Source organism: Zootermopsis nevadensis, unplaced genomic scaffold (assembly GCF_977971745.1).
Source record: "Zootermopsis nevadensis isolate Lab colony 2312 unplaced genomic scaffold, Znev_1.0 Znev_ptg000003l, whole genome shotgun sequence".
Lineage (NCBI taxonomy): Eukaryota > Metazoa > Arthropoda > Insecta > Blattodea > Termopsidae > Zootermopsis > Zootermopsis nevadensis.
The window spans coordinates 6,364,441-6,387,320 of record NW_028259135.1 but is presented as its reverse complement, the minus strand read 5'-3'; the positions used below and the strand labels follow the sequence as shown (position 1 = coordinate 6,387,320).

The following is a 22,880-nucleotide window of genomic DNA, read 5'->3' as shown; positions in this document are numbered from 1 at the left end:
AAAAAAAAAATCATAAATTTGCATTCCTACAATTCATTTAATGCAAATACTTGATATACTGTTTTAAAAAAATAGTGGTATTTCTTATTGCAGTGTGTGCCGATAAATGTTACGTTCGCGCTATTTTATTTTACTTTCGGGAATGAACATTTAAACTTAAACTAGTGTTTTGAAATGCAATGAAAAACTCAGGTTCCTACGTTTTAGTTTGGAATCGCCCTTCGCGAAAAAAAAGAGCCTTAAAAATTAGGACAGACTGCCAGGCTGAGTTTTGCCGGGCACGGATAAGAGCCTAGAACGATTTGTCTGTCAGTTTCCACTCGCTGGCCCCCGGTCGATCGTCAAGCCAACAGAGGCAGACTCAAGTGCCGTTGCGGGGGCTCAAGGACTGTCTGGCCTCGTCAGGACACTGACCTCGAGGAAGCCTTGGCGAATAAGGTGTGCTGACTGGGTGTTCCATTTCCGCTGCCGTCAGGGGTGAACCGTCTATGTTGACCGTGTTGGTCCGCTCGCTACGCCTGACTGGCTGAACCTAACCTAACAATCCATTTTATCTGACAGGTTTTGGTGTGTTCCTGCATATGGAGTACCACTTAACAAAGGAAGCAAGGCAGAAAACTATTTTTCCTTTGCATGTGTTAGCCCGGTTAATGAGGCTAACGATTAACATGACTTATCCAATGAAATCCAAAACTTAAGTAACTCTATGCAGCACTACTTTCTTGAGAAGCCAGTAGTCGTTCACCTAGTCAAAAAAATCCCATGATATGCAGTCAGTAATTTCAAGCATGACCCTCTGGGATTTGAGCCCAGAAGGGGGCGGGATCGCTTCTGCTGAAGGCCTCCATGATTGGGGATGGCGGGCCGTGCCCCTTTTCAATTATACCCTGGCATCTCCCTTACAACTGAGGAAAAGCACGGAAAACCTCAGTCAGGGTAGCAGAATGGTCAGACCACTCGTTCCGACTTGGCCGTCTTTTCAGGGGCATCCTCAGCTGGCCTGCTGAACATCAGTCGACCTTGGTTGCCTAGGGGTAACCCTGCTCAGCCGTAGTGCCTTCAATGTTGCTGGACTAAGGGGTTCCCCACATAAGCTAAGTTTGAGTCGAAGCTCTTAGTCAGTGCTCTGATGTGGTCGGCCCTGAATGCAATCCCCAAATCGGTGTGAATTTGCCTGTTACAAACGTACCAAGGCGCGTTAGTAGCAATGCGAAGACAATTGGATTGCAACACTTCCAGCTTCCTGACGTGGCTGCTGGTAGCTGACCTCCAGATCGGGCATGCGTAATCCATCTTGGGACAGATGAGCTGCTTGTAGAGCAGCACACCGTTCCTGATGGACAGGCCACGTCTCCTATTGAGGAGCTGGCCTAGCACACCCAACCGTTGCGCCGCCTTCTTTCCCACCTGGTTGACGTGCGCCGACCAGGTAAGCCCGGTGTCGAGGGTCACCCCAAGATACCGCGCTGGTTTGACCCATTGTATCAGCTGTCTGAGAAACTGCACTGCTCTGGACTTTTGGATGCGTCTCGCGGACTTTAAAAATAGAACCACGGTGCTCTTTGAGACGTTGCACTGCAGAGGCCCCTTAGGAGCGCTGTACGACTCCACTTTCACTCGCAGTCCGCAGAGTTCGGTGACAGCGCGCACCTCGGCAACATCAGGGTCCCGCGCCACCGACAATATGAAGTGCGGTGTCGGCGGACGTTCCTCCGGGTCCTGGTTCTGTCGCTTTGACCGGAGCCCTATACACTGATTCGGGCATGCGCTTGCCCGTAGGCGAATGCATCAATCCTCGGGGATGGTAAAGGTTTGAAAGCTCACACCCTCGCCTACGTCTAGAGATCGCAAATCCCCGATCGTGGGCCGCAAGCCGTCGGCAGTTGTGGGTACCAGTGTCAGGATCTCTCCCTTCGTCTGGGCCAGAAGCTTGCCGGTCGAATTCGCGCGAATCCATTCCAGGAATCTACGCGTTTTCCACCCGAAAAGCGTACTCTGGGGTTTGGTTTCGACGCTCCCCTGCGGGAGCTGGTTTTTCCACTTGGGCGTTGGGAGTGGTGTCACTGGGAGAGGTGCGCCGCGAGGCTGTCTCCTGCGAGGAAGCGGGTTCCGGCTGGGTGCCGGATCCCTTGGCTGTGGGCTTCAGAGTCCCACTTGGCTTGTTCGCCCGTGGGTTTTCTTACGCTTGCAGGCAGTGGCTAAGGGGACCTTGTGAGAGACAGGAGCCTCCCCCACCTCCCGGCGCCCACTGGACTGGCCAGTGTGTCGTTCGCCCGATCCCTTGGCCCCGGCGGATATATAGATAGACGAATTAACAGGCAGGCCCAAGCAGAGCAACCGGTTGACTCTACCCACTAGCCACCCACTGGCTCGCGCTCGGATAGGTGCTCAAGACTTGGGAAGGTATACATATGTCGGTCGGTGCTAGCACACAGCCTTGAAAATTAAGACAGCTGTAATTAGCAAAGTTGAAACAAAAACACGTAAATCATTGTTATAAATACTGAAATATACAGAGATCCAATACTGATTTCCCTCGGCAGATGATGCTTCGTCATAAATTCGCTGATTTATCATGTCAGATCTGGTTCTAAATCTCCAGAGCCATCCACTACTTTGCACCGAAGTTTTCAGCTTTTAGGTGCTTGGCCAAGCGTTCAGCAAAAACAGCTTGAACTTCAACACCTCGCAAGCCACGTCCCTCGATCGCTGTTGAGCTTATCACATGCAAACTGCTTCTAGTCACGGACGCTGACATTTTTAATGTTTTCCGAGATGACTTTTCCCTCTTTGTCTTTCCTCTTCCCTGCCCTTGTATCAGCATCGAATGTCATGGCAAATTTACTTATAGACTCCTAATTCTTCCTTATATCCTTAACTGTAGCTTAGTCATCGTGACACCAGATTCAGTCTTCTCAATAATCTTCAGTTTATCAGCTTTCGAAAACACAACACTTTTTCTTTTCAACTCGTCGCCCTTTTTGAACTCAAGCCAAGTACAGTAATATAATGAAATATACACACTAATGCACAGTTTTGCACCAGACAATGTACTGTCCACAGATGACGAGAAAAACCCTGCTGGGGGAAGTCGTTTCTGGTGCGGTGCGAGGGGAATGTTTACTGCCTGGTGGACTAGAGGGCTGCTATTGGTGGGAAGTGTGATACGTCAGAGTTTTACGCTACTGCACACAGACTGAAAGCATCAAGCAGTTACGAGTAGCGTGTAGTGAGCGCACCTCTAATCTGTTCTGCGGGTGTTGCGATAATATTCTAGATTAAATCTCTGTGCCGCTGTGAGGTAATCTTAAAGCTGTACCCATTTGAACACATGAAAGCCTGACGTCTGTTGTTCCTTCAGTGGTTGTGGAACGAATGCTTTTAGGATCGGTCGTCACTCACCGCGAAATCTTGGGCATGCGCGTATATCGAATTCCTATCAGGGATTTTCTCCTGATTTGTGGACTCTACGCAGCACGGCGTCTCCACGCGGACTGAAGGCACGCGTTGGCGGTGCGGTCCCTCGTACCGCGTGGGTCTCGCTCTACCGACTCTCGACGGTAGAAATCGATCTGGTTGAAATTCGGTCGGTTAATGCCGGAGTCGGATAATCGAGGTTCGGTTAACAGAGGTTTTGAAATACATTTTCTTATATCAGGTTGCATATTTAGAACGCAATGCCAGCTGCTAAACGTGGAACCCCTTTCACGCACAAAACGACGAAACCAGAGGCAATATTAAATCCTGGCATCCGTCCGCCATTGTCGCAGCCGTAATTTCAGCTGTTTTTTTTCTCTGTAGCGACTTGTCACAGATAAACACTTCCTGTGTCCATAAATTTTGTTACAAGCCCGTGTATTGTTCTTTTATTCAGTACTTCCCTGTCAGGATACGCACTGCTGAATGCTTCAGTAACAGCGACAATCGATTTAGATGTTACGTAATGTTCGATAATGAACACCAGGCTGCCCTTGACTCAAATATCACCGGGAGGGGGGGGGCTGCTTCTGATTTTATTTTGTACCGCAGGACGTGATTGGGGTTGTATTGCGTTTCAGATGGAATATACTAGAGTCCCGATTATCCAACCTTCGGTTATCCGACATTAATTTCTCGTTAAGTAGTGTTTTTTTTCCATTAACATGTCAAAGGAAAAGAAAGTGCTTTATTCCATGGAAGGAAAACTTCAAGCCTTACAAATACCAGAAAAAGGCGAAATTATGCAAAACTTGGCGGAATGATATGGTGTCGGCTGTGTTACCCCCATGTTTAATTAGTTTTCAATATAAAATTTTATTCGCATTTCTTGTTTCTCCCATCTTTGTTGATTTTATAATCCTGGTAATATCTGTGGAAGACAGCAAATTATAAAATTTACCGTTTTGCTGTTTCTTACATCCCAATAATTCCTCTCTCTTGGGTCCAGATGTTCTGCTCATGCTATTCTAATATACCCTCAATCCATATTATTCTACTTGTAAACAAATTATACGAACAGAAACCAATTATCCAAAATAGTTATAATCTGGTTCTCCGTTTCTGTTTTATTGTGTATGTTGTATGTCACATTTCGTCAGCAAAAATCATTAAAAATCGTTAAGAATCAATTAGGCATGAAGATAATTTGAATTACGCAGTCACGTGGAATAGCCATGCACGTGTGTTATCGTCCGGAGGGACACGTGACCTTTATATTAACATTTGGAGCATATCTTGTCGCGTCTCTTCGGAGGTTAGTTCCCCCAGCCAATTATCTGTCTGGCAGCAGAAGTGACCTTCACCCTCATTTGTTTTGTATCTAAATTTCAGTACCGTCAAAATACTTGATTGTCATACTGGATTCTTTAGTTGAATTTTTTCTATATTAAAATATTCGCTGACACATAGGAGAAATTATATATGTATAATAAGATATTTTCGCAACGGAAGTCAGAGTAACGTTCAAAAATCATTTAAAAAGCCGAGTTGTGAAATGTACATGTTTTGTTTGCCAACAGTGACATCTATACTCCCGTGCGCGTGGCGCGTCTTTGATTGTTTTGGACGTCTGGTAGGACATCTATCTGTAGTTTATACAAGTGCAGCTGATTTCTTCGCCCAGTATGTCAGCACAAAAAGTGGTAAGTTTTTACGAGTGCCATGTTAATTTTTCCTTCTTCGTTGTGATAGTCTTTCCAAGTTTATTAGCACTGAAATTATGCTTGATATAAATTGTTCTTGTAAAATTGTGATTAATATTCTAACAAGACGTGTTTGCACGAGCGGAACCAGGCCATATCGTTGTACTGAGATTGTGAATAAATTAAAACTGAATCCACATGTACTTCTATAAGATAAAGAGTTGGTAACTTAATTTATTCAGTTTTAACATAATAGTCCTAGCCTTATTCCATTCAAAATTAATTATGAAAAAGTGAATCTCTCGGAAATTAAAAGAGACTCCATGGACAAGACGATTGGCCCATAACAGGGCCTGTCCGTACAGAAGAAAAACATTAACATAAATCTACACCCCAAACGGGGTTCGAAGCCACGATCCCTGTAGGTTCTAGTATTTTAAGACTGGGGGACTATTGTGAAGTTACTTTTTTTTAAAATAATTGTTTCTGTTCTAATTTAAAAAATATAAAACTTTATAGTAGTTTGTTCACATTTAAATAAAATTTATATTTCACCATATGCAATGGTAATTTGTCATTTCTGAATAAGTGTTATTAAAGATAACGACAATGCAAAATTTGTGACAGTAGGGGTTTCTTGGCCCTTGGATCCGAGAGGAAAACTTTTCTGGCCCGAGCGACGAAAAATTTGGACCATCCTGCTTTAAAGCATTCAGACAGACAACTACGAACTTTTCGATTGCGATAAAAGTCTCTGGCGTCAGTAGAAATTAAAGTACTCCGTGCAACAGAAGCATATTCAATTCTGGATCTAACTAATGTAAAACGTAAAGTATATCACCAAAATATATATCGAGGGCATCAACATTTGCATAATCGGATATTTGGTCTAACAATGAAAAACTATTAGACGTATATATTGACAGAAAGGCGTATGATACAGACAATTACATTTCGACTGTGAACAGTAATAACGCACGTTTGCCAAACCAAATAAGCGTAAGAAATTAGTCTTTTGAAAAAAATAGTAATTTTGTATATTCTCTCTTCCGACATGATGCCCTCGATATCCACATGTTGATGGAATTAAAAGTTTTGAACAAATAAAACTCCTAGATCCTGATAATACGCGCACTTTTAATACGAAAGCCTGGAAGTTTATAATGGAAAACAGTCACATTCGTTTTCCTGATAAAAGATGGCTCTGATTTGACTAACATTGAGCTCCATGTACACCAGCCACAAATGGAGTCAGCGTCCATTTGAAGTAAAAAAAAGAGGGAATTTTATTGCCTGTAACTTTTTTGACATCAGCAAAAATAAGGCACTTAGAAAATTTAATGACTACACAAAACATCAACAATACTTTAAATAACAATGACCCTAACACCAAATAATAATTTGATAAAGTCGATACCACAGCTCCACAATATCGAATATGCGATAGTCTTTTGTTTATGTAAATAATAGTAACAATAATTTAAATAATATATAATACATAAATTCAGCCCTATTATTTTCCCCAAACCATTAATTTCTTCATACTCAGATGGCTCTAATAATCATGCTTCTGTCCTTATCGGCTCATCATCGATTTGTTTTCACGTGTCCACAGTCTCAAAGGGCCACGTTTTGTTTCGCCACGGGTGAAAAAGGCCGCGGGAACACCGGACTAGAGAATCGAAAGACGTGCTCTGTTCTAGGTCATGAAGAAGCTTTTGACGTTGTGACTCGGTTAAAATGAATGCAACAATCACTGCAGCTGTTGAAACCGATGGATCAGGAAGATAACGGAGAATCAAAGGCTGGGGGGCACCCATTTTGTTGTGAAATCTGAATGTCTGTTGTTTGCAAATGACGAAGCAACAATTACGGCAACACGAACAAACGTTAGAATCTGATGACAGAGTCTGAAGTCGGTAGCAAAGGAAATTGTTAAGATTTTAGAGAGTAATTACAGAATAATGAGATTATAAAAACAATTACAGGCACGTGGAACGAATCAGAGAAAATCCCTAAGATAATTTTAACGACGGTCCTAGAGGAAAACATTTTTTTAAAGGCTCTTGGAAATGGATAAGTTAATGGGGAAGGAAAATGTCATTGTTTTAATTGCAATGTTTTTGTTATGTGGCGTGGGCGAAGAATTCCGTATCTTCCCGTCCATGGCTGTTGGACGGTTTTTTTTTTCTTGTTCTAGAAACTAGGGAATCCACATGGCCCGGGGTCATTGTTGGAACACACTACTACGACATTTAAAATCATGGTCATTGTTGGTGTGAACCGGCAATGACATTGTTACAATAAATTAATGTTCTTTTGAGAATTGTAAAATCATGGCAGGTAACAAACCTACCTCGAGGTATTATGGACTACGACGAATTATTTGGACTGATGGAATCCTGACAAGACAAAAGTCATTTCACTGAATCAATCCTACGAAACTGCGGACGAAAACATTTTTAGTAACATTATTCCGACATTTGTCGTTTCTTCTCTTTAGGTGCAGCTGCAATGTAATAAGGGCGTATGTCTCAACACAAAAGGTTGTGCGACTAATAAGGATGTCCGTTTTTCGTTTGTCACGCATACAATTCCCCTAACGTACTGTTTGAAATGAATGTAGACAAGTGAACGAGTTTTACGCGCAATATCCAAGAATGTGTAAACATAACCTCAAAGATATGCTCCATGGCCTTGTTGTAAGCTCCCACCACACAAAATCTCAAATGGCACAGTTATTAATCAGTTATATTGTTACATGAAACACGCGTCATTATCTTTATAGCTCACATGTTTTTTTTTTAAAAAATGTCGAAATTTCTGAATCATGCATTGAATAGGGTTAATTCTGACCCACTCCAGAGTTTGCGTCTATTCCCAGAAGAATTAATTTTAAAAGGAGGAGCCCGGTTTATCAAAACGGCGTGGCCTTCACACAGAGTTCTAATACGACGAACCATTCTCAGTTTGAAATATTGATTTATGACACCATTCACGAGAAGGTATACACAAGTAGTTATTTCTGAACATTTATTTGCCTATTAATATTGTGTAGCGAAATGCGGTACAAATTTTCCAAAGCCCAAGCGATAATTTCAAATAACAGCTAGATAAGCGTCCCAAGGCCGAAGTACCTGGTTTCGGTAAAGAGTAGCTAAAAACAAGTCTATTCTTGCACTCCCGAGGCAAGCATGACACAGCAGTTCTGTAGAACGTCATTCGGTACGAACCTTCGACTCCGTCTCTGCAGGAAAGCCGTACGGTCACTGTGGGATTTGATACTCCGTGCGCCTGCGCAAGACGTACCCACGAAAGAACGCGCGACCTACACCGCGATGTACAAACATCGCCCACAGCAATTCTTCCGGGAATGACTCGGGTTTGCTGATATTAACATTCTGATCGTGCAATTAGTGTTTCTTCCTCTTGTTGATTGTGCGTGTTCCTGACATCCTGTACTGCGGGGACCGCGGAAGACTTCCCCTCGCTTTGCTAGTTAGATACGACGAGTCGAAGGTTCCATTACTGTGTTGACAAGATATCACTGGGCCGCATCCTGTACCACTTGAATCCAATTTACAACTAAACTGCGAATCCTTTCTTACAGATCCATTTTAATATTCTTCCATCTTATTTATTTAATGCTAATTTTAATATTATCTCCTATACGTACTTTTATCGTACAAGAGGGCTTTTATTTTCAGGATTTTAGATTAAAAATTTGTATGCATTTGTCATCCACACCCATCCTTCGTTTTACCAAAGTATCGACTTAATACTTGGTGAAGAGTTTAAATTATGAAGCTCTTCAGGTTGTAATTTTCTCTTAAAACTATATTCTGCCCATTAGCTTAAATATCACTGTCTAGATTGACAGATAAACAGCAACAGTTGATTGAACGAAAGTATTAACACATCTGTGACCTTGGAATTTGTGATGAAGATTCTGCTCGTGGACTTCGTTCGTTCTAAAAATAGCATTGAATAGAATCATTCAACTTATCGTCGATGAGAATTTGATAGTGTCCGTTCACAGATTAAGAAAGCATGCCCCTGTGGATCGTGGTCTTCAGGGTAGAAATGAAAATGGAGGCAATACGCTATTCCGAAACGTCAATAACCACCTTCAGGACTACACGGAGTCACATCCCAGAAGACCATAATCCGCATAATTCTCACCGCTGTGAAAATCTCAACTTTCAAGCCAAAGCCTTGATTCCGACAATATCATCATCACTTCATGTCGTAGAAAATCTTCCAGGCAAGGCTCCAGCTCGTCATCTATTTCTTGGACGGTCAATATGTCTTCTTCTACTTCGTATGTAATGTAAAGTTTGCATTGATATTCTTGTATAGTCCGTTCTTTGCAGAAATTCTACCCAATGGACTCTTTGTTTCTTAACGCCATCTTGCACTGCATACATGCCCCGTCTTCTTCGTGGTTTTAGTTCAACGTCGAACCCAGGACATCTAGGGACTTCTTTCAAGTACGAAAGACGTGGACTTTTATGTAGATACCAACGTTTCGGAGAAACGTACAACACCGAAGATGTAGACAGTATGTTTCTACGTAACGTCATCTACCTGCGAGTTCGCACGGCGTCACAACCCAGAAACACATCATCGACTTCCTTCCTCGCCATTTCCTCTCGGCATTTATTTTTATCGTCCTGTTCCTACCACACGGATATAGGTCATTAGGTTAGTTGCCACTCCGGCCACGTGTTCGCGAGTAGTGCCATTTGAATGCGTTGTGTTCAGTCCCAGAAGGAATGCGGATGGCGGTAAAGCCAAGGAAGTGCGTCTACTGTAGACGTATTAATCGATTTCGCCCTTGTTTCGCTTCGCGAAGTCTAGATACTCATTTTCTTTAGTATTTGTCAGGCGAATATTAATTCACGAATTGCAAATTCTGTCCGTGTTATAGAGCTCGGGGTCCGCAGTGTACATGCAACTAGTGCGAAATATTTTCAGGACGGATAATAGTTGAGATCACCAGATAAGCAACGGCCTGCAGACCAGCTATCGCTTTTTCTCATTAAACTTCGTTCATTTCCTTATTATTATACCCTTCACCCTTACCTCGATCCCTCAGGGTTATAAATCCTTTCTCGTTGTCCTTGAGGCTTTTCCTTGGGGACCCCGATTTTATTTCAAAAGGACCGAAACAGAAATTAAGTAAGATTTGATGTTTTCACGGCGGTGAGTTTGAAGACTGCTGTCCTCTGGGTTTTAGCGCCGGCGCAACAACCCAGAAGACAGCCATCTTATTTTGGACGATCGTCCCATTGTCGTGTTATTTATGAAAAAAACGCAGAAATGCTAACATTTTTATAATACCAGTAGCTTAAGAACGGTTTACAGTGTTGGAGGAAGGTAGAATTTTTCTCGCACTGCGCTTTGTATGTATAACCATGTCTCTTGTTATTCTCTGTACTCCAATCAGAACCTAACCTTAACAACGCCATTGCAACCTGGATTTTACTATAACGAATTCTATTCTCTACGTATGAAGCCCATTTACATTACTTACTTTAGTCGGCGCAGTAATTTTTGGCCGGTGGAATTTTCAAGGGAAAGGCTAGGAGCGAGTCTCTTATGCGGTAGTATAATGCTGACTGCGCCAAGGAGCTTGTGTGACTGAACGCCCAAACAAAAGAAATACACAGACCGTGCCACCTCGGGTACACAGAGTAGGCCCGTCCGCCAGCTCCACCGACCAAAAACCACTGCGCCGACTATAGCACTGTTATTTTGGAGCATTTATTTATCCGTAATGCCGTCATATGATGGGAGTTCAGCTTAATATAACATCTGGTTGGGGGGGGGGAAATTTATTGATCGCTGTGAACTGAATAAAGGTCACACGGAGCGATTACACCTTGTACCCGTAAGACGGAGTACGTGACTCAGCAGTATTCGAGTGCTACTGCACTTTATTCTGGCCTTAACGATTATACGTCAGCAGACACGGATAAAATTAACTTTTGAAATGACTGACCCTTTATGATTTCACAGGATTTCTTGGGCTGGGGGCAAGTCCTGAGCACAAGGAGACGGAAATACACGTCTCCTTCTGTCCCCTGAGCAGAATTTGAACTCGAGATCCCCCCCCCCCTCTCAGTCCAATTATATTGAACGGAACCGACTTGAATTTAATTTGGATATTCACGGATAATGTCAATTTGGACCAGATGATTAGAGGAGTCCAATGGCTTAAGTTTGGATTGTGGTACGGAATTATCAGTAGATATGGTGATATATTTTTCAAAAAGTTTTCTGTATTTTATAAAGCCTGTCGTACAAAGGCTGAACAGAATGAAAATGTATGTCTTATGGTTTGTTGCGCCGTGTATTCTCCTATACGTTTACCGACGTTTCGGAGATACTTACCTCCATCGCCAGTGGTGATTTACGTAACTGCTGCCTTGTCAGAATGTGGGTCCCTGAAGTGGTCACTGCCGATATTGAGGTTTAAGTTCTGTTCTATTGTTTAAACGAACTGATTGGGTGTCTTGACACATAAACAAAGACGTAATATTTACCAAATGATTCACAGAGGCTACACGTCACGGACAGCTGGTCAGTCGCAGACCAGTAAACAATGTGCTTAACCTCCACGTTTAGTGGGATTAACTGACTCATTAAATCTCTGTCCAGTTTGCTTTGAAAACAGATGTCGATTTAACTTGACTTCCTTTTTTTTTACCTGTCATCTGCTTTATTTCTTTATATCCATTTCTTTACTTGCCCTCTCGTTGTTTCTCTAAACATCCATATCATTTTCTTTTGCTGTTTTCTTCTATTCATTGTCTCGTTCATCCACTTTCCTAAGTCATTATCGGCCATTTTCCTTTTGATTTCTGTCCACTGTCCATTGTGTTTTAACTTGTTTACTCCTGCAAAGTCAGTGAACAAATGAATGTCGATCTGGTTCTTTTGAATCCTTCTACGAGGGTTCTCAAAGAATTGCGTTCCACTTCGCCACATATCGGCTTTTCCATCCGCGTGTCCCAATTGCGTAGCGGTTGATACAGACGTACTCGATAAAAACTTCATCATACAGCTAATTAAAGCACCTCTGAAACATCCGTAAACTTCTGACAGACTGCATAACCCAATGTCCCAGAAGACAGCCATCTTCATACTCACAAACTCGTGTGGTCTTAAAGCCTGTATATTTTTCCACTTTTGGTGGGGTTTCTGTTAATCGTGAAGAATAATCTAAGGGCCTGGTAGAAGAAGGGCCTATCCCACATTTTCAAATATTGCAGAAGAAAGCAAATAACTTTTGAAGGAATAGAAAAATTCTACGCTCTGTAGAAACTTCCCATTTTGGGGTTACATTCTCGACATTCAAGAAATTATCTGTGAAAATATTCGTCCAAAATCTACTGGAAAAGAGAAAATTAAATTGAGGATGAAACTATATTTAATGGGGCTTTGGTACACCAGCAGCAACACGTAATGTTTAAAATGTTTTGAATTTGCTAATTTATCTGACCACAAGAACATCGAGAAGAATGTTCAAGTGTTTACGTAAATTCTTATCCTACTACTGGAACAGACCATAATGGAAAAATGTCACTTTTAATGCAGTATTTTGTTCTGTTTCTTTACAACAACACCTTTTTTGTGGTCTCTGCCCAGAGACAGCCTTTCGAACCGCGCTCAACATTTTCAGTTGTGGTCTCTCTTCGACCTCGCCTTATTCAATCTGAAGTGACGTTACATAACAAGGATAAGAAAATAGTTATATAAGTTGTCAGTGTTGATGAATTATTAACATATTTTTCTCAAATTTAATGCTATAATTTGAATTGTGCGTACTTTTTCTCCGGCTCAACATCATCATCAGCATCAGGGACTAGTCTCCGGGGCTCTTTTGGTCGTACGAATTGAAGAGGTTCCATCGTCTAACCCTCGGCTTATATTGGTACAGCATGGTGTATTTATTAACTTAATTATACCACACAAATTAGTTCACTTACCACAAACAAAAACCAGCACCTACTCAAGCCCAAGGAAGAATAAACAAGTTTCCAGACTTACTTCGCCGATGACACCAGATTTCTTGAAGATGATATTTGATTCAGAGGCATGCACCACGCAGCCTGGTAGATTCTGGCCGACGTTTCAGAGGAGTTATGCATTGGTCATCATGGTGACTGGGGCGTAAGTTCTATAAATATCTACCAGACTATACGGTGCTACCTATCACCACGAGGACCGGATATCTCACCAAATTTATTATTTTACAACGTTTCCATCTAAATGTCGTCGAAATCACGTGTTTCATCGGATGGATTGTCAGATTGACTTACGACAGTCGTCTGTGCATACATGCAAGCATAATTGTTTGACAGATAGGCATTCTTAATTTCTGCACGTACTGTTCGCCTTTATGACCTCTAAAAGTGCATGATATTCTCTGAAGGACATGAAGTTGTGCCAACGCTACGTGTTTTCCTCCACTCCTCTATCCCTTCAGCCTTTTCACGTTATCAGTGGTTTCTTTCACGTACCTGCATTTTACAAACTGACACGCGAACTGCTTTATCTTGTTGCAGGCCCAGAATTCAACGCGGGACACTACTGAGTTGGACGTTTTCCTGCCTCAGGATGGTTCTAACCTCAAGGACGGCGTGAACAGTGGCAAGTGAGTCTCTCCACATTAACCACGTCCTTGTGTTCTGAAGCTGGCAATCTGACAGCCAGTCATGAAATTCCCCAGTTTACATGGTTCTGAACCCCATCTTAATAATTCTCTTCAATTGGGATATTCCTCATCCTCCTTAATTTGATTACCCTGGTACAATTTGCTGAAGGGTAACAATTACGAACATTCTCCTTTTCCTTTAAAAAACACTCAACTTTATCAGTACACATCAGGGTTGTCAGAAAATTCTGGAAGGCAAATATTTTAAAATTACTCGCTCGATCTTATATGTGAGACTGCAGTGGAATTGTACGACTCTTTCTGCAATTCATCCTGATAATGGAGGCAGAGACTGTATCCGAAACGACTGAAACTCCATACTTATAAAGCTGATCCCCCGAGAAGAGTTCACTGTATTTTTCTGCACACCAGTGGGTAGTCTCCCCATGGGGGACGTCACAATCGTCAGGCCTTTGGGAGGTTTTCTACCTGCTGAAGATGGCTGTCCTCTGGGTTGCTGCGCTGCTGGCAGAAGTTTGCCGACGTTTCAGAGGTCCTTTCTGTCTCCATCATCAGGGCTTTAGCGACGTTTCAGAGGTACTTGCTGTCTCCATCATCAGGGCGCCCTGACAGCAAAGACCTCAGAAACTTCGGTAAAGATCTACCAGACTACACGGCGCAACAACCCAGAAGACAGCCATCTGCAGTGTCCCGTTCTTTCAGCCAACATTTCACTGCAGTTTGCACCACGGTATCTGCTTTAATTCTCGCCCGCCACCAGCGCAGATGTTTCATACACCGAGCCCTAAATAGACGACGATGTGGAATTCAGTGAACCGTATTCAAAAGAACATGTCATCTGTATAAAATTTCCTCTAGTAGTGCAGATTCTCATTATTTTGAATCTGCACAGTATACCTTCAGAATTACGCACAGGCGCCATGTTAACGACAAAGAAAATAACACGTGTAGGATACGTAGGTATGTTTATTCTGCAAACAGATTTATCGCGGCTGCAATGACGTTTTGTATTCTGAAAAAGAAGTGTTTTGACAGAAAATCATACGTTTTGAAGACCTGTTACAACGTCACGCCCCATGTTAGAAGGACGGACGGATGGAATGTCGGTGGTAATATTCGCTATCGATAGATCGATAGTAAGATATTATAAATTACAAGAATTTAATGAATAACCTCTAACTTCGTGATGTTTATATTATGTTTTGATGTAAATAAGTTAATTATATTATCAGGGACGTACAGATACGAACATTATCTTATACTTATTTTTGTAGAATGATGAAAATGGGTTAGAAACTAGTTAAATGCGTTAAAATGCAATTTCATCGGAGCAGGAAGTATACAGCACGCTGACGCCAAGAGGCAGAATTTTTATTCAGTCTACAGACGTACAAAAGCACATGTTTAATTGCGGCTCAGAACCGTAGATACGTTCTCAGTTAACAAATTGGACCCATGACAAGAGGTCGTTCACCTTGCACCCTCGTCGTGACCTACTACGATAAACGTGAGCAAAGCCGAAGTACGAACGTCAGTCGCTTTGAAAGAAAGTCCAGTAAAAAAGAAACTAGAAACAATACATTCATTATTTACAGGCCGGGCTGGGTAATACCAAAAGGGAAGTCCTTGAGAAACCTGACAGTCTCTCAGCTGACCAAGAAATCCCCCACCTTTAATAGAACCTGAAGGTTCATTAAGCAATCACCAGTCACTATCCAGAGCCAGATGAATCTAGTCCGATTTCTCCAAGATGCATTTTAATATTATCCTCCTATCTACGCCTAGGTTTCCACGAGTAATATCTCCCTTCCGATATCAGACTAAATCTATTTGTGCGTTTCTTATCTCGTACGTGTTACATGCCCCCCTCGTCTCAAAACCTATTTGTTTAAAATAATAATATTTGGCGATGAATACAGATTATGAAACTCCTCGTTACGTAATTTTCTCCAGTCTCTTGTCACTTCCAGAGCATCTAATTATCAGACAATCCCCAAATGTGCAATTTTGAGCAATTAAATTAGTACTACGCGGGGCGAATCTGTGCGCTCTAGAGCCGTTAGAAGTGAGAGCCAGGGTGATCCGAGGGCTTGGAGGGGTAGGAGGTAAGGACGCATATACTGTCCGTATCATAAATATTGTTTCCCAGTGGCAGTATTCGTAGCTCGCTGTCTCATTTCCTACGTAGGTAATGTTTTTGGATTACGTAATATATGCGTTATTCTTCTACCCGCAAGCTAGTGACGTGTACAAAACGCACAGATTCTCACCGACTACAAATATTTATTCGAGCGTGCAGTGGGAAAGCTTCTTTTATTGTGGTCCATAAAATATGAATAATATACCAGTCAACAAGACACACAGTACACTAACTTGAGCCGATAAACGTAGCAGACTATATTTAAGAAGTACCGCTTAAAACTAGTCCCCTTATATTTATTACGTAACTTAATGCAGGCCTTGTTGATTTCACAGGGATTAGCGTGTTTTTTTAAACAGGAATTCAGTCAACATATTAATTAGTTGCGGGCTAAATATCGAGTTATTTTCCCTGTATGGATAAGAATTCTACTGTAAGCTTGAGAGACGTCCATCACGGGATCCTGACCTCACTTGAATAAGGTCCGTTTTAATATTGTACCCTGTACCGTTCTGTTAAGGTTTTCCGGCTACAATTTTGTGTAAATTCTCCTAATATTGGCAGTATTACTAACTTTCTTTGTAGAATTAGAATCTAGTAATCCCATGGAAATGTATTATGACAATCCAATTACATGCCAGGATACTGGACCATCAGACTCGTATGTTCAAATCTCGTATGACTTTTTCACCAGAATTGGTCGCTGACGATTGGACCAATCACATGGGGAGGGGGGTTGGAGCATGGAAACGTAGAATTGTTTAACGTTGCTTTTCAGCGAATTTAAAAACTGTTTCGTTGAACGTGTTTGCATGAAAAGAATCAAATAGGCCTACTCGTAAACCCTGTAAAAAAATCAGGGAGCTTGTCCGTTCAAATGAACCCCTTTCTCCTTCATCAGAAAATGGATTTTTTGCGTTGTTTCTTAATTGTCTGTGCCCACTGAAGTTCATGAGTACGCATGCTTTGCGTTGATTGGTTACTCACACAGCAGGTCGGCTCAGCCGCCACTTTCAGTACGAAAAACCACGGTTGTCTACTAGAAACGTCACTGCGCATGATCAGCAGCAGGTTACAACAACTGCCGTATCCATTCCGTGTCTCAACCATCGTAACCCCCACAGTAGCCTCCCAGAATTCACGGCGCTCAGAGCAATAAGTCTGTTTTAATCGCTTAGTTCCTCATTACACGAGATCCTTAAACCGTTGACGTCATAATTCTCAGGTTCTTGAAGAGTTTTCATACAGTTATTTTTCTTTTTGAGCAAGAGACCACGTTTCACGACCATACAAAGCAAGTGACAAAATTATTGTTGGCAGAAACTGGTCTTCGTTCTAATGAACACAGTTAAATGAACAATAACTAAATGTTCAAAAAAATTTTTTTTTCAAATTTCGTTACGAAAATGTTTCTTAGTATTGTTGTCACACAGGCAAGCGTTCTTATTTGATTCTCATACATTTTAAAATTAGTTGTATTGCGGTTTCATAAATAGTGGATGAAGCCCCGAAGATGGAGGCACAATGTTCCTCTGAAATGTTGTCACAGTGAAAATGCTCTTCAGTTTGAAAACTCAGAAGACTGTCTCTTTTTTTTTTGTCCACACAACCTACCCTAACCTCAAATCCTACATATTATAACTTGATTTTGAAACTGTTCTTATTCTCATGTTTAATTAAACATACGATTTTGGAATTTCCTATTTACAAACTTCCGCTACAAAGAACCATGAACATTTTAAAACTTTTTTTTCAATTTGCGAGCATTATTTTCGCTACATGGAAGAACCAACCCTCGTCCGTGGGCCGAGCGTCAAATTCGTAAGTTAAGGAACGCGGAGGAATACAATTGGCCGTTCATTCTTTATTCGCGGAAGTTCTGAAATTAATTCTACTGAAAATGCACCAATTGTTGTAGAGCACAATCGTTCGATTTTATACGTTTTAGCCGTGCTTTGCTGGTTAAAATAGATGGGGGTCTGATAACAGTACGAATTTTTTACATTGTAATTAATTACAGTTTTATTTTATGTTCACGAATTTTTAACTCGCGGACAGTTTCCATCGAACGAAATATGTTCGTAAATGTAGACGTGGGTGTATTTTACTTGACATTTTCTGGGTAGAAAGAGTGATGTGGAAAATCGAGTTTTACAAACTGCGCCCAAAATAAGCAGTTACGCAAGCAAGTATGGACTTGCCTACTGATTAACAGTTGTTTCACGCTGATATACGAAGTTGACCAGACTTCCGAGAAGAGAATTTGCATGATTTTTTTTCTTTTCCGTGTACACATTTTCAGCTGTGAAAAACAAGGAAACAAAAGAATACACACTTATTTGCATTTACATTAACCGGCTTTACTTTGCTCGCTTAAATAATCATTTGTTTGTTTGTCTTTCCGCGTTCACTTGTTTCTTTAATGGGATTTTTACTTGAGCAGTGGGAAATTTACAAGGTTTATTCCCTGCTGTTATTACCTGCAATTGCATTTATTATTAACTCTATTCCAGGAATTTTAGCTTATACGAGGTGCGATCGGAAAGTTTACAGACTGTCAATAGCGGGCGAACCGGATGTATTACGAGCTTCTGCCTTTAGGGGGTGCGGCCTACATTCATAGTGAATCAGTGTGCCAGCCGGCATCATCGAATTAGCATTTGTTTCTTAGTTACGGGCGTTTTGGTAGTGCATTACACCGACCCTCCTGCGATTTCGGAATGGCGGATTTTCATGACCAAATCAAATTTTGCCAAAGACTCGCCAAAACGGCTACGGAAACCTATGAAATGCTAAAGCAAGCATTTGGGGAGTCCGCAATGGGTCGTGCACAAACTTTTGTGTGGCATTCACGTTTTAAAAATGGCCGAACCTCTGTCGATGATGACGAGCGTTCTGGACGACCATCTTCGAGCACAACGCCCGAAAATGTTACGAAGATTCGGCAGGCCATTCACGAAGATCGACGTCGTACCATCAACGACTTGTGCGACATTGTTGGGATAGGCTATGGGACCTGTCAGCTGATTCTAAAGGAAGAACTCCACATGCGACGCATCATGACAACGCGCCAGCGCACACCGCCCTCAAAGTTCGCCAGTTTTTGGCCTCAAACACCATGGCCGTCATCCCGCACCCTCCTTATTCGCCGGATTTAGCTCCGTGTGACTTCTTCCTCTTCCCAAAGATGAAAATTCAGCTAAAGGGAAGGAGATTTGAGACGATAGAAGAGATTCAGGCAGAATCGCAGATGGTGCTTGACAGGCTGACAAAGAAAGATTTCCAGGCTTGGCAGCGGCGCTGGGATCGTTGTGTTCACTCCCAGGGGAACTACTTCGAGGGTGATGGATGAATTTAATACCTGAGATGTGTACGGGTTTTTATAGGTGCAGTCTAGAAACTTTCCTCATTAAAAGCGAAAAGTTGAACAACTTTTTTTTTTTGGGGGGGGGGGGGGAGTTGGGAATGACCATCTGGCCACCGATCTTCATATTTAATACCGCAGACAACTTACGTGTTAATTATTTTAAAAAATATATTTGGTGCAGAGGGCCCACAGGAAGTCCTGTGAATTTTTTTTCCTGTTTGTGTCAAATTCACACTACAACCCGTATTTTACACGAAGGTCAAATCGACAAGTGTCAGCGAAATCGTTCAGTATCCACACGAAATGCTTTCGGGCTTCAGAGGCCCGCACACGCCGAAATTTTAGAAATTTATGCGGCCCGAGGGTGATTTGACCCAAACAAACCAGAGTTCGACGTTTATCTTCAAATATGTGACCCGAACCCCACCTAATCTCGACTTCCAGCCCGAAAGAAGCCCGATCTTGTTACAATCTTCCCACACTATCGTATCATTAACACATTTTTTGTAATGCAAAAATGTCACTGGTTACGGACAGGACGACCGGGGTTCGATCTCCGACCGGGGGGGGGGGGGGGCAGAGGATTTTTTCCTCTTTTGTTTTGTTTCGGAAGCCCGACTAGGAAAAAGGGAATGGACTGAGAAAGCCCGAAATGTTCTTTATCATTTCGACCCGGCCTGAACCCCAGAATTAGCTTCGCTCCCAGGCCCCGGCCCACGGAAGGCCAGGCAGAACGTTGTTTTATTAAGTTCTCTTTCTTATTGATTTCATAACGAAGCGTAAAACTGGAATACTTGTTCTTAATTTTCCACACTTCATGCAACAGCTATTAAATAATAACTTTATTAAGTACAATTGCATTAATTATACAGGGTGAGCATTGCATCACATGATCGAATCCCAGTGATGTCAGCACCGCTATGCGGAGCTCCGTCATCCTTCATACGGCTCTCGGACCTACCTGTTCAGTTAGATGAATAACGCCTTTTAAAGCTGGGACGAGCTCACATCTGTCCGAATAACGTCCATGCGTCGTTATCGTGTCGATTAACTTTCAAGCTTTGGATCGCGAGGCGGTATCTGTATTTGACCAGGTCGTCATTTTAGTGACTGAGCTACCAGCAATGGCCACACTTTGACAGCCAGTACGTCGCCATTACAGTAATCTAGAAGACGTTTTCCTTAAATGCATGCGAGTTCCTTGAATCACGTCCAAGGAAAACAATCAAGCGAGTGACAGACGTACTGAGAATAAGTATTACTTAATGACAAAATAAATTAAATCAACTAAGGCCTTACGGACTAAAGGTCGCATTTCCCGCTCTGTGAGGTCATAATAAAGCCACGACACTTACAAATTCTCCGTGACCGTTGACATTTTACAGATTAATTGAATGATCGGTGTTATGTCGGCAGAAGTTAACAGCACAAACAAGATGGCGGCGTGCTGTCTTCAAGAGCAGCCACCAGATGTCGGGAAGAAAATGCCGAAAATGTATGAAACCACAAAGATATAAATAATTTAAACTAAGTAACTAACAAGACGGCTCAGGGTAACCCGAATGTTCATCACCGGATTAACCAAAGCCCTCCACCGGACCCTGTCCTGGGCCAACAAAATCCAGTCTCCTTCAACTCCTATCTCCCATAGATCCCGCCTGAGATTATCCTCCCATCTACGTCTAGGTCTCTCCAGAGGTCCCCTTCAGGCTTCCCAACCAGTACCCGGTACACACCTCTTGTCCCATCCATGCGCGCTACATGCCCAGCCCATTTCATTCTTCTCGACTTAATCACCCTGACAATACTGGGGGAGGAGTACAGATTTTTAAGCTCATCATTATGCAGTTTTCTCCACGCCCCATCGTCTTCCCTGTTAGGCCCAAATATCCTCCTCAACACCCTATTCTCAAATCCCTGCAATCTGTGTTCCTCCCTCTGAGTGAGAGACCATGTTTCGCACCCATACAAAACAACAGGCAAGATTATTGTTCTGTATACTTTAATTTTCAGGTTCTTAGAAATCAGACGGGAAGACAAAATATTTTGAACTGAGAAGTAGCAAGCATTTCCGGAATTTAGTCTCCTCCTAACTTCTGATGACTATCATTTTTACCTTAATCTGAAACATGGGCGTGCCTTTGCTCCGAAAGAGAATTAACATTTGGCTCTATTTTTTAATGTCAGCTCTCAACACATCATGTACCTTTATTTTGGTGTTTTTTTAGCGGAACTTAGTTCTGTTGCCCACGTTCTCTACATGAAAAAGCTTGTTAACATGTGTATGTGATGCCAAAGGCAACTGCCAGTTGTCATTCTAACTTACGTAACTGAGAGCATTGGGACATGGTTAACGAAGTATAAAAGACAGTTAAATCTTCCTCGCTGAAACTTCGACGACGCAAAATTGCGGAATACTGTAGTTCATTTCAAGTTGAAGTGTTTCTGGAGCGCCACGGACTCAAATTTAGAAACAATGTCGAGCTCGCAGGTGTTCTGCCGGAAACCTTCAAGGTTACTGTCAACACTAGGCACTGCGATTCTGTTGGGTAGAGGTCGCGCGAGAAGTGCTGGCACTAGCGCAAAGGTCTGATTTTGGTCGTGTGAGATGGACCCGTCCGAAGCACGCTCTAGAATATTTATCAGATACTTAATAAGTGATAGATTAGTATATGTTGTAAAATACTTAAAAGTATTATTATGCGAACTTTTGACAGGGTCCGGTGGAGGGCTTTGGTTAATTCGGTGATGAACCTTTGGGTTCGGTAAGCCATCTAGTTAGTTATTATGCGAACTTTGGTTAGTTCACAGCATTCTCGTATGTTCTGACGTCAGCGAAATTGCTACACCTGAAACGGACCTACCGAATTTCTCATGCAAATCAATTGAAGACGGCGTTAAATATATAGAGTGTCCCAAAAATATATATACGCAAAGCTGAAGTATGTAATGGTCGTGTGTATACATATTTTTGGGACACGTGTGTAGGTTATGTGTCGCCCCGGCTTCTGCAGCCACCCTTTAAGCACGTTCTTTGCTGCCAGCGTTACTATCTGCAAGTCATCTTGCCTGAGATATTCAAGTATGATTAAAAGATCGCAAAATGCGTGCAGGATGTTAAGGAAACTGGTTTAGTAGCAGCGACAATAAACTGGCATCTAATTTGCACTCCGGTAATGATTATCACATTATGAATTGCATGAGAACTACCGAGACCTCTTGTGTGTAGAAATGAAAGCTCTGGCCACACAAAAGTCGTTAGCCTGTACCATAGCTGTTGGCAAATTAACACGTGTCACTGTATTTTGAGGACCCGAAGGATTGATTATTTACATTTCTAGAATATTATGTAGGATATTGTAGGCATGTATCGTCTAAGGCAGCGTTTCTCAACCTATGGTACGCGTACCACTTGTGGTACGCGAGCCAATGTTGAGTGGTGCGCGAACTAAGTAAGAAAATCAAAAGTTAATATTAACATAAATGAGTTTTACCTGAACGCATTTGTTTAGTGGTGCATTTAATGTGTTAAATTAGAATTAGTGGTATGCCAACAGAAAAGGGTGAGAA

At 42.1% G+C, this 22,880-nt stretch overlaps 2 protein-coding genes across 3 annotated transcripts in view; one reads left to right on the top strand and one right to left on the bottom strand.

Moving 5' to 3' along the window:
- The window catches only part of Polr2L (DNA-directed RNA polymerases I, II, and III subunit Rpb10), a 67,072-nt gene that overhangs the window by 17,801 nt on the left and 26,391 nt on the right, over positions 1–22,880 (bottom strand). The window lies entirely within an intron of this gene.
- Positions 1–22,880, top strand: part of path (solute carrier family 36 member pathetic) — a 63,850-nt gene that overhangs the window by 19,015 nt on the left and 21,955 nt on the right. Inside the window, exons 2-3 of one of the 2 annotated variants that reach the window (XM_022059052.2) lie at positions 4,998–5,120; positions 13,694–13,782. In XM_022059052.2, coding sequence (XP_021914744.1) covers positions 5,103–5,120; positions 13,694–13,782 — 107 coding nt within the window. In that variant the 5' untranslated portion in view covers positions 4,998–5,102. The remainder of the gene's footprint in view (positions 1–4,997; positions 5,121–13,693; positions 13,783–22,880) is intronic. The other variant, XM_022059051.2, reaches the window with a different exon arrangement.